This window comes from Sorex fumeus, unplaced genomic scaffold (assembly GCF_029834395.1).
Source record: "Sorex fumeus unplaced genomic scaffold, SorFum_2.1 ptg000098l, whole genome shotgun sequence".
Taxonomy (NCBI): Eukaryota; Metazoa; Chordata; class Mammalia; order Eulipotyphla; family Soricidae; genus Sorex; species Sorex fumeus.
In genome coordinates this window covers 28,726,725-28,739,733 of record NW_026606155.1, presented here as the reverse complement: position 1 = coordinate 28,739,733, position 13,009 = coordinate 28,726,725, and the positions used below count along the sequence as shown (strand labels likewise).

The window sequence follows — 13,009 nt, the reverse complement described above, 5'->3', positions numbered from 1 at the left end:
CTTGGCAGTGCTTGGGGACTATATGCGGTGCTAGGAATTTGACCCTGGGTTAGCTGCATCCCAGGCATACATTTTAACCCCTATACTGTCTCTACAGTATTTCACTCTACTATTATAGTGATATATTTTTAAAATTTTACCATATGAGTAGCACTGTAGCACTGTCCTTCCGTTGTTCATCAATTTGCTCGAGCGGCACCAGTAACGTCTCCATTTTGAGACTTGTTGTTACTGTTTTTTTGGCATATCGAATATGCCACGGGGAGCTTGCCAGGCTCTGCCATGTGGGTGGGATACTTTCAGTAGCTTGCTGGGCTCTTCGAGAGGGATGGAGTGTTTAAGTGGCAAACACTCGGGTCAGCTGTGTGCAAGGCAAATGCCCTACCCACTGTGCTAGCACTCCAGCCATATGAATATATTCTCAAAATTTATTTGTTGAATTATAATGCATTCATTAAAAAATGTATGTTTTTCACATGTTATAGAAAAACTGGATTTAATTTGTGGTATGTGTGATTGCCAATTAGATTCTCAGTTTAATTTTTGTTGATTATTAATACAAAATAAATATGTACACTTTTTAAAAATTACTGCAATAAAATTTAAAATATTTTGTTACTAGGGCCAGTGTAATAGTACAGTAGGTAAGACATTGGCACTCCAGGTGGCTGACCCTGGTTCCATACCCCGTATTCCATATGGTTCCCCAAGCATTGCCAGGAAGAATTCCTGAGTGGAGAGCCAGAACTAACCTGAGCATTTCCAGATGTGGCCCCCAAACCAAACAACAACAAAAAACTTTCAGGACAAAATAAAACATAATAATAATTCATAGGTGAATATATAATTAAATTCACAGGATGAAATAAAGCAAGTTATCAGTAGGTAGATAAAAATGGACATACCTTAAACAATTTTTGTAATTATAAAGTGGAACAAAAAAATCTAGAAAAATACAGGCAGCCCATATAAATATATATATAAGCTACATATGTACACACACATATATATATATACATATATATATAAACTATATATGTTCAAGATGTTACTCTAACATTCATCGATTTAAAGAAGGCCTTTGATTCTATTGAGACTGAAGCAGTCATCAAAGTCCTAGCCAAACAGGGTTTTCAAACTCAGTACATCAGGATCCTCCGTGAGCTGTATTACAGATTCACCACCAGAGTCTCACCATTCTACAAGAAGTGATCATCAACGTAAAGAGATGGGTTCGGCAGGGAGATACCATTTCACTGAAACTCTTTAATGCCACCCTTGAGAACGTCATGCGACAACAGGAATGGGAAGAAATGGGAGTGAAGATAGATGATTTGCAACTACATTACCTCCGAATCAGTGATGACATCGTTTTAATAACACCAAACATTAGCTAAGAGGCACAAATGCTGGTCAACTTCTACTGTGAGAGTGGAAAGGTCAGACTGCAGCTGAATCTCACCAAGACAATAAAGTAAAGGCCCTCCCGTTGATCATCGATTTGCTCGAGCGGGCCCAGTAACGTCTCCATTGGAGACTTTGTTGTTACTGTGTCTGGCATGTCGAATACTCTCGGTAGCTTGCCGGGCTCTCCGAGAGGGGCGGAGGAATCGAACTCGGGTCGGCCATGTTGGCTGCGTGCAAGGCAGACGCCCTACCCGCTGTGCTATCGCTCCAGCCCAAGACAATGTTCATGAAAAATGAACTAGTCCCTGATGTTCTATTTGCTCTCAACGGAACAAACATTTCCGAATGCAGCAGCTATGTGTACCTGGGTGAGAACTCAACATGAAGAATGACTTGACGCCAGAACTACGCAGGAGGAAGAGAGCGGTGTGGAACGCCTTCAAGAGCATCGAAGTAGTTATTAAGAGGACGAAGAACCTCTGGCTCCGGGCACATCTCTTCAATTCCACTGTTCTTCCTGCACTAACATACCTGGGCCCTACGAAAGTGCTATTCAGATTACCCAGAGAGGAATTGAAAGAGCTATGCTTGGAGTATCATACTTCGCTCAAGTAAGAGAAGGAATCCAGAGTTCCGAAATCTGTCGACGATCAAAGATCAGGGACTCTGTCTTGTTTACCAAGGCATCGAAAATCAGATGGGCCGGACATGTAATGCGATTTAGAGAAGGCCGCTGGACTAGAGCTGTTACCAATTGGATTCTATGGGATGTCAAAAGGACGCATGGCCACATACAAGATAGTCAGACTTCTTTGTCAAAACCCTGAACAAATGGTTTGAGGCTCTTCATGTTCCTGGAACGAGCAGATGCCATTGGGCTGCACTAGCATGCGACGGGGAAATGGAGACGTTACTGGCGCCCACTCAAGCAAGTCGAAGATCAACAGGATGACAAGTGATACAAGTGATATATGTACACAAACTTATGCTATTAAGCCTTTGTCAGATATGTGGTAAGATAAGACTATTTTCTTCTGCTCTGTGGGCTATCTTTTTATTCTGTTTATTGGTGTAGGAGCTTCTTTATTTGATGTAGTTCTGTTTTTTAATCTTTGCTTCTGTTTTCTTGGTAAATGGCACTGAATAATTGAAGATGCCTCTAGATTCTGTGTCATGAAGAATTCCTATGTTTTCCTCAAAATAACTTATGGATTCAGGTTTGATATTAAGGCCTTTAATCTATTTTAAATTGAAGTTTTGTGCATGGCATGATATGGGGCTTTAATTTTTTTTACATATGGATGGTCAGTTTTCCCAGTACCTTTTGCTGTGATTAGGTGACCATATACCTGTGGATATGTCTCTGGGTTATGAACTTTATTCTGTTGGTGTGAGAATCTGTCTTTATTTTCTACCATACTATTTTTATTACTCTAGCTCTATAGTATAATTTGCAGTTGGGGAAAGATATCCCTCCTCTCCTGTTTTCCTTGGATCGCTTTGGCTATCTGAGGGCTTTATTACTCCCTGTTTCAATTTCAATGGCATTTGGTCAGTTCTTTAAAAAAATTCCATGTGTAATTTTATAGAGATTGCATTGAATCTGTGTACTGCTTTGAGGAGGACTATTATTTTCACACTCTTAGTTCTTTTAGTTCATGAACAGGGAATGTGCTTTATCTTTTTATTCTTTTATTTCTTCTAATACTAATTCATAATTTGCTTTTATAAAACTTGCCATATCTTTTGCTAAAATGATTCCTAGGTATTTGATCTTTTGAGCAAAATTGCAAATTAAATTTTATAAAAATTTATCCATTGTTTACACATAGAAAATCCATGGTTTTCTATGTGTTGATTTTGTAGCCTGCCACCTTACCATATAAGTTTATTGTTTCTTGGAATTTTTATGGAATCTTTAGGGTTTTTTGAGAATAGTATTATGCCACCTGTCAATAATAATAATTTGATTTTTTCTTGTCCAATCTAGATGCTAGTATCACTTTCTTGCTTAATTGCTATGGCGAAAACTTTACAATGCATTATTGGAATAACTGTGGTGATGATGGATAACCTTGTCTTGTTCCTGATCTTAGAGGGACAGCTTTTAAAATTTTCACTGTTGAGTATGATGTTATCTGTGTATTTGGGGGAAATGGCTTTGACTCTATTGAGCAGAGTGCTTTCTGTCGTTCTATTGACTGTATAGAGCAAAGTGCTTTCTGTCGTTCTATTGAGATTTCTTTAAATGATGAAAGGGAATTGGGTCTTACCAAATTCTTTCTCAGCATATGTTGATGTGGTCATATAGTGTTCAGTTTCCTTGTATAGGTAAGGTGTATAACATTGATTTACTTATATATTTTAGACCTTATTTGCATTTTTCATAAATCCTACTTTATTATAGTTTATAAACTTTTTTCTGTATTTTTTATTCATTTGCTAATATTTTTTTAAGGATCTTGTATCTATATTTATCTGAATATAGTTAATAGTATTCTTTTTTAGTGGCATCTCTGTCTGCTTCTAGTATTAAGATAATGTTTATCTCAGCAGAAAACTGTTGGGAGAGTTCCTATTTCTTTGATTTTCTGAAAGAACCTGAAAAGTATTAGGAGCAACTTGTCTTTAAAGGTTGGAAAGGATATATGCACACATGTTTTTATTTAGTACAAGAGCCAAGATATGGAAGCAACCAAAATGCCCAATTACAGGTGAATGTTGTGGTATATACATATAATAGAATACTATGCAGGTATAAGAGATAACAAAATCATGCAATTTTCAGCAACCCAAATAAAATTATAGGATATCATGCTGAGTGGTTTAGTCAGAAGGAAAAAGACAGGTACAGAATGATCTTTCTCAAAGTGGGACTTAAAGATAATTATAAGAATAATACAACTAACCTCATATAAAGGGCTGAGGTGGAAGATAACATAAACTTCCTCTATGAAGACATGCTAATTGCCAAGTGTGTATTAAAAATGTTCTGTATCACTTATCATCGGGTGAATGTGAAGCAAAACAGTAAAATATCATCACACACTGGTAGATTGGCACACATAAAAGAACAAAAACAACTTGTGTTGGTATGGATGTGGAGAAAAGGGGACTTCATCCATTATTTCTGGAAATGTTGAATTATCCAGCCTTTAGGAAAATATTATGGACACTTCTCAAAATACTAGAAATCGAACTCCCCAAATACCCAGAAGTCCTACTTCTTGACGTACTTTCCTGAAGGCCCAAAGAAAATCTTTTCAGAAAAGACCTGTGTTCATTGCAGTGCTATTGACATTAACCAAAATCTTGAACAATCCAAATGCCCAGGAACAGATAACTGGATAAAGAAACTATGACACATAGACAGAATGGAATATTACTCTCATATAAGATGAAATCATGCAATTTGCTGCTATATGGATGGATCTAGAGAGTATCATGCTGAGTGAAGTTAGAGTGAGAGAAACAGAAAGAAAATAATCTCCCTCATATACAGTATATGAAGAAATGTAGTTGGGAGATAACAAATATCCAAAGGCAGTAGAAATGAGCATGAGCATGTCTCTTCAGTGAAAGGTAGCAGTGATAGCAAAGAGAACACAATGCCGATGGTGGAGAGAAGTGGTCACTCTGGAGGAGGAGAGGGTGCTGAAAGGTATGAAGTGTTAAACACGAAATTCTATCAGTAGCAGGAATGTAAACCATAGAACCAAAAATTCATAAAGTTCATGTCATAGAGGCAGGTTGGGTGGTGGGAAGAGGGAGGGTTAGAAGAAAACTGAAGACATTGCTGGAAGGTAGAGGACACTGGTGAAGGGATTGGTGCTGAAACATATTCCTGAAACCAAAACATGAATTATTTTGTAATTCATGACTAAATAACTTACATATGTTTGCACATATATAATTTTTTAAAAATATTAGTGAAATAACATGAGGTACAGTTGTACACTTACAATTTTTTGTGCTTCAGTTATACAATGATTGAGTACCCATCCCTCCAGTCAGTTCCCATTCTCCACCACTACTGATCCCAGTATCCCTCTCACCCCCCAATCCTCCCCATCCCACCCTACCTCTGTGGCAGGGCATTCCCTTTTGTTCTCTCTCTCCTTTTGGGTGCTGTGGTTTGCAAAAGAGGCATTGAGTGCCAATCATGTTCGGTCTATAGTCTACTTTCAGCATGCATCTCCCATCCTGGAAGGATCCTCCCAACACTCTTTATTTGGTGCTCCCTTCTCTATCTGAGCTGCCTTTTCCCCTGGCCTATGCGACCAGCCTCCAAGCCATGGAGTAAACCTCCTGGTACTGATCTCAGCTATTCTTGGGTGTTAGTCTCCTATTTTGTCCTTTATGTTCCCCAGATGAATGCAATCTTTCTTTATCTGTCCCTCTCTTTCTGACTCATTTCATTTAGCATGATACTTTCCATGTAGTACCACTTGTATGTAAATTTCATGACTTCATCTTTTCTAACAGCTACATAGTACAACATTGTGTAGATGTACCAAAGTTTCTTTAACCAGTCATCTGTTCTCAGGCACTCAGGTTCTTTTCCAGATTCTAGCTATTGTAAAGAGTGCTGCAATGAACAAACAAGTGCAGATGTCACTTGGACTATACTTTTTTGCCTCTCTGGGATATATTCTCAGGAGTGGTATTGGTGGGTCAAATGGGAGCTCAGTTTCTAATTTTTTGAGAATCATCCATACTGTTTTCCAAAAGGGCTGAACCAGTCGGCATTCCCACCAGCAGTGGAGGAGGGTCCCTTTCTCGCCACATCTGCGCCAACACCAGTTGCTTTTTTTCTTTTGAATATGGGCCAGTCTCTGTGGTGTGAGATGATACCTCGTTGTTGTTTTAATCTGCATATCCCTAATGATTAATGATGTAGAGCATTTTCTCCTGTGCCTTTTTGCCATTTGGATTTCTTCTTTGAGAAAGTTTCTGTTCATTTTGTTGCCCCATTTTTTGATGGGGTTGGATGTTTCTTCTTGTGGATTCCAACCAGTACTTTGTATATCCTTGATATCAACCCCTTGTCAGATGTGTATTGGGTGAATATCCTTTCCCATTCTTTACACTTTGTATTTTTGGTCACTGTTTCTTTTGAGGTGCAGAAGCTTCTTAGTTTAAGATAGTCCCATTTGTCCATGTCTGTTTTCACTTGCTTGGCCAGTGGTGTGACCTCTTTGAAGATACTATTAGCTTCAATGTCATGGAGGGTTTTGTTAACTTTGTCTTCAGTGTACCTGCACATATATAATTCTTGAACAAATGAAGAGAGACATATTTCTGTCCTAGCATTTGAAATTGAGTCCAATAAAATGAGAAACAATGAGAAAAAAAAATAGATCAATCATGTCCAGTCAAAATTAAATGCTTTTGTTTATTTAAAATGCTAGAAAAAAGAGCATAGAATTTTAAAATTATGTATCTATTCAGGGCTTAATATCTAGAATATGCAAAAATTAATCAGAAAAAGAACCCTTTTAACAAACACTCAGGAAAAATTAAAAATGAATAAATAAAATAGCCAGAAGACTTGATATATATTTCTCCAAAATTGTATAGTACTCAATTAGCTCTTGCAAAGACTCCTTACTATGCTAGAGCTTTAGTATGGTGGGATGGGCATTTCCCTACCTGGGTCAAGAGTAATCCCTGAGCACCACTAGGTGTACTCAAAACAACAACAACACCAATATGCTCTTACCTCCTTTGTTATCATGGAAACAGTAATCAAAACCAGTCATAATAATTTTCTATCCTTAAGATGACCCTCTTTAAGTGGAATTAAAATCTTTCAATTCTTCCAAAACTGAACATAGACTTTTTGGCAAACAAGTCTATCTTCCTGAAGAATTGAAAAAAGAGACTAAGATATTTTATGTCAGTATTTGTTGTAATATTATCCACAGAATAAGAAGAAATAAAAATATTTTGTTTTTGTTTTCGGACTGTGTTCAGCAGTTTTCAGTGCTTATTCCTGGTTCTGTGCCCAGGGATCATTCCTGGCGGGGACCATGTGCAAGGAGGTGTGGGGACCAAACCCAGGTCGGCCACATGGTAGGCAAGCACCCTGCTCACTATCACGCTGGTTCCAGAAATGGTAGTATTCTTAATTGTTCATTAATGAATGAATGGATAAACAAAAAGTGATGTGCATACAGAGTAATATTATTTAGCCATAAAAAGGAATCAAGTTGTGATAGCATTAATGGAGTTTGAAAACAGTCAAACAGGAAAAGGTCAGATTTTTTATGGCTCCATCTAGATGTGGTTCTGTAGTGTCAAATTTATAATGATAAGTAATGGGGTTACCAAGTGCTGGGGATAAGTTATTATATAATGGAAATAGTTTCTGTGTTGGTGATGCATATGTTTTGGAAATAGATGGTATTCCAACATTGCATATTGTGAACATTTAATATTGCTGAATTATCTATTTAAAATAGAAATAAAAATAAAATAGAAATATTTTAAATATGTTGCCACAATAATATAAATGTAAAGGAAAATAAACAGTTAACTAAAATATATATTTCTTTAAGATATGCTTTTTCTTTTTTTTTTTAGCCAGTATTTCATTATTTTGATTCTGCAATTTTATGGTAACTAAAATTAGGAAGTGGTGATGTCTTTTGAAATTTCACGTGAATTTTAGAGTGAACTCATTCGTTTTTAAAATGGAGTTATTTAAAATTTTTTATTTTATTAACTGTGATTTACAGAGTTATTGGTAGTTGAGTTTTAGACATCATGTTCTGGCACCAATTTTACTACTGGTTTCAACTGTCCTCCATCCAGTGTTCCTATATACCCTCCTGCCTCTAGCCTGTTCCCTTGACAGGAACGTTTTAAAACTGGATGGTTGTAGTTTGGATCTTATGTTTTCAGTGTTGTTGACTCTGTGGTTTTGATATATACTTATACCACTCTCCCACTTTACGGGTGTACCTGAGACCCCTAGCCCCCTTTCCCTGGTTACTTCCCTTCATCATCATTTTACTTCCCTTGTCAATTCTTTCCGTTATTGTCCTTCTTATAATTTAGAGGAGCAGGGGTTTGGGGAATACTCAGATCCTTTGGCCATATGTGTCATGGTGTTTTCTAGACCCCCAGTGTCTATGATCCCCAGCAGTTAACTACACAGTGGGTGGGCGTGAGGAATAAAGTTAACTAAGGAAACAAAAAACAAACACTGTTTGTTATTGGTTCTTGCGTGATATATATCCTAGTTGTAACTGAATTCAGGAGGAAAGATGATTGTATTAGTCCACCAGGAGTAATTCCTGAGTGCAGAGCCAGGAATAACCCTTGAGTATCACTATATGTGCCCCCAAACCAAACAGACAAATAAACAAATAAGTAAAGTGGTTTTTCCTCCATAGCTATTTGGAGGGTCTATGGGCAAATATTGATGGTTTTCTGCTTCTAATGGCAGTAGTCCATTTTTTTATATAATATTGACAATTTTGTAATTATTTTCTTTTTCTAATTTCAGGTTGGGTGGGACTATATCTGCGTATAAGATAGTACCAGATGAAATAGAAGAAATCAAGGTATAGTATTACATTTTTTTTCACTCTACCAGTTTAATATCATGCATGAAATTGGAATAAAAGCTGCTTTTTCTTCATGCTGCCAAATCTTTAGACTTATTAATATATAAGTTAGCTTCAATTTCACATATGTGAATTAAATATATGTATATATATCAGATTTATATAGAGATAAGAATATGCCGGATTTCTATTATCAGTATATAGAAATATTGAAATAATCAGAAGTAACTCATGTAAAACATCCCCCCAAAATTTTGTGTATAAGCATTAATATTTATAATAAATCAATCTTATTTTATTTTGATTTTTTATATATTTTTGAAACTGAAAATAATAAGTTTCCAGTGACCTAGTAAATATTTCCTTGTTCTTTTGAAAATTGTATAACTTGCAATGTAATAAATGAAAAATTGACCTTATTCTTTGAAAATCATTTTTATATTCTTCTATCTTAAAAATTTTACTAAATTCAGTGAAATAATAGTTTTGTAACATTATATAGAGTATTGTTCTTATCCAGTGATGTCTGCAATTTAATGAGAATTAAATTTGTCCTCTGACCACAAATAACTTTGTTTGTTGTTTTTGGGCCACACTTAGTGTGCTCAGAGATCACTCCTGACTGTGCTCAGGTGAACATATATGGTTCCAGAGATCAAACCCAAGTAAGCTTTATGCAAGGCAAGTGGCCTACCTTTTGTACTACCTCTCTGGTCCCTCCATTAACAACTTTTACAATTTAATAGAATAGTTAAGGATAAGCCATTTTGAATTAATTTGTTAACAATGACATGGGCTGGAGCAATAGCACAGCGGTAGGGCATTTGCCTTGCACGCAGCCAACATGGCCGACCCGAGTTCGATTCCTCCGCCCCTCTCGGAGAGCCCGGCAAGCTACCGAGAGTATCTCGCCCGCACCGCAGAGCCTGGCAAGCTCCCCGTGACGTATTCGATATGCCAAACACAGCAATAGCAAAGTCTCCAATGGAGACGTTATTGGGCCCGCTCGAGCGAATCGAGGGACATGTAAAGAACTCAAATTATTTACCTTGATTTAATAAAAAAAATTTGGACGGGAGATGTACATGCTGCAATGCTCAAGTGTAACTTCTGGCTCTGCAATCAAGAATTTCTCTTGGGGTTGCTTGAAGTACTGTATGGGATATCAGGGATTGAACCTGGTCAGCCGCATGTAAGACTAGTGTCCTCTCCCCTATACTATCTCTCTAACCTTTCTTTGATAGAAACTTTTACAGTCAGTTTTAATGAATTAAATCTTATTACATAATTTTTGTATTTCTTTATAATATGTTCAAGTTAACTATGTTATCTTGTTTCTTTTTTTGCTTTTTTGTGGGAAGGGCACAGTCAGCAGTGCTTAGAGCTCAGACCTCCTGGTACTGCACTCAGGAACTACTCTTTGCAGGGCTTGGGGATTATATTGGGTGCCAGTAATCAAACCCGGGTTGGCCGCATGGAAGACAAGTGTGTTACCTGCTGTACTATCTCTCCAGCCCCTCACTTATCATTTATATAAGATATTATTTTCAGTATGCTAGGTTTCTGTATAGTCAACATCAGAAATCAATGCCACAATGGTAGCACTGTGTAACTGTCCTCCCATTGTTCATCAATTTGCTCGAGCGGGCACCAGTAACATCTCCATTCTGAGACTTGTTGTTACTATTTTTGGCATATTGAATATGCCACAGGGAGCTTGCTAGGCTCTGCCGTGCAGGTGGGATACTCTTGGTAGCTTGCCGGGCTCCCCAAGAGGATGGAGGAATCGAATCCAGGTCGACTACTTGCAAGGTAAACGCCCTACCTGCTCTACTATTGCTCAAGCCCATGATGTTACTTTGTAAAAACAAAAAAACAACCTCTAGGCTCAAAGCACTTATTCCAACTTTATATTACATCATAAATATAGTTTACCTGGATCATCAGCAGGTTCCCTTATTTTTCAGACAAGAACATGGAAATTAATAAAGGGTGAGCTTGTTGAAATTGTTTGAGGTCCAGTAATTCCAAAAATATAGTATCAGTTGCTGTTGTTAAACTCATATAATATTAGTTTTTTACTTCATTTTATACACTCAATAAATGCAGGTCCTGTAAACTCTAATTAGTGTCTATGTACATGTAAGTAATTAAGCAGCACTTATATATAAAATGTGTAAATACAAAAAAAAGGCAAGAAAGGGCACATGCTCGTTTGAAAACATAATCAGCAGTCTTTCCAAGAGTAAATTTAGCAAATTGGAGTTCTGTATAGAGGTAGAGGCATTGTTGAAAACATAATATGAGATAACATGATACCAGATTATCTAACTGGCAGTGGGTACTACTACTGACTCAATGCTTGAAGGTGACTCCCCAGAAGTACTTGGTAGGTAGAACATATAGAAAAAAATTAAATTTGAGAAATATTATTAAAGTTGAATTAATAGTACTAGGACTTGATAGCACAGCGGGTAGGGTGTTTGCCTTGCACTCCGCAGACCTGGGTTTGATTCTTCCACCCCTGTTGGAGAGCCTGGCAAGCTATCGAGAGTATCTCGCCCACACAGCAGAGCCTGGCAAGCTACCCATGAAGTATTCAATATGCCAAAAACAGTAACAACAAGTCTCACAATTTGTTGTGAAACATTACTGGTGCGCACTCGAGCAAATCAATGAACAACGGGAGGACAGTGCTAATAGTAATAGATGATATTAGGCTTCTAGTTTGAGAAACTGAGCCAATTGTGTTGCTGACCCAAAGAGATGATACAAAAGAAGGAATAAATTTAGAGGAAAAGAGGATTAAGTTTGGACTATTGAATTTGAAGTCTTCCTCAGATAACAAAATATACACAAAGTCTTTGAATAAATCAGTCTGGAGTTCAGAATAAAGACATGTTCTATTGATTGATGCTGGTATTTGTCATTAAGCAAGACTTAGTTGAGGCTATGCTAAGGAATTTCTGTAAAATCTCCTCTCATTTCCTCTCTCTCTCTCTGTTTCTCTCTCTCTCACAGACACACACACACACACACACATACACACACACACACACACACACACACACACACACACACACACCTCTCGTCCTTCTCTTTTGAAAAACAAAAAAGTTATAAAAAAAATAACAGTGCACCAAAATTATTGCCTGGGAAATAGGAAGGCTCTAAAAATAAAAGATAAATATATTATTTTACTAGAATAAAATAATAACTATATTCTCAAATCATTATTCTTACAACTAAAATTCCCTGGACATTACAGAACAAGCACAGAAAGACTGTGAAAAGTAGGAAGAAGGTATCTGAATGCCTCAGGACCTCTGGCAATGAATTACCTGAGTTTCTCTTTTGTATTGTATTTTGCCGAGGACCATCCTGGGTGAACAGGCCTGATGCAGGGATGCAAGGAGGATTAATAAAAGAGAGAAAAATCATCAGGTCAGGGGACCAACAGCTTCATAGACTGAGAGCCCTGGTTGTTCTCCATGTACAATATTTATTGCTTAGAGTCAGTAATCTTCAGGAGAATGACATACTTTGGGCAAATGCCAACTACCTTAATCTATGCAGGCTAGACTTTTAAACATCAAGGGTCTATTGTGACAAACATCTTTATAATGGGCTTTCTTATGGAGCAAATCTTCCAACAAAGGAAGCAGAGATAGAACAGTTCCGGTACCCCCACTAGGGCTGCATTCAACCTCTAGCACCAGTGTTCTTGATTGAAAGGTCCCATAAACTGTCCATCCTGCCTGTCTCCTTTATCTATCTATATATTTAGTTCCCAACATAATTTGATCTGGAAGGACACTAAAACCTCCAACCTGGAATCACACCAACAGTCAGAGATTAAAAGGCACCCAGACAAGTCTGTTGCATTTAGTTAGAGAATTCACAAGGGAAGACTAACAGGTCTAAAAGCTTTGATAATCACTCAGCCAACTTGAGGTGACATCAGTGGGAAGATTACTCATCTCTCCCATAATTTCAGCAGAGCCAAATGATCATTCATTTCACCCACA

General features: G+C 37.3%; 1 protein-coding gene across 19 annotated transcripts in view; it reads left to right on the top strand.

Annotated features, from left to right (window-relative positions):
• Positions 1-13,009, top strand: part of GPHN (gephyrin) — a 475,981-nt gene that overhangs the window by 176,208 nt on the left and 286,764 nt on the right. For all 19 annotated transcript variants that reach the window (XM_056133389.1, XM_056133387.1, XM_056133400.1 and 16 more), the window contains exon 3: positions 8,921-8,978. In XM_056133389.1, coding sequence (XP_055989364.1) covers positions 8,921-8,978 — 58 coding nt within the window. The remainder of the gene's footprint in view (positions 1-8,920; positions 8,979-13,009) is intronic.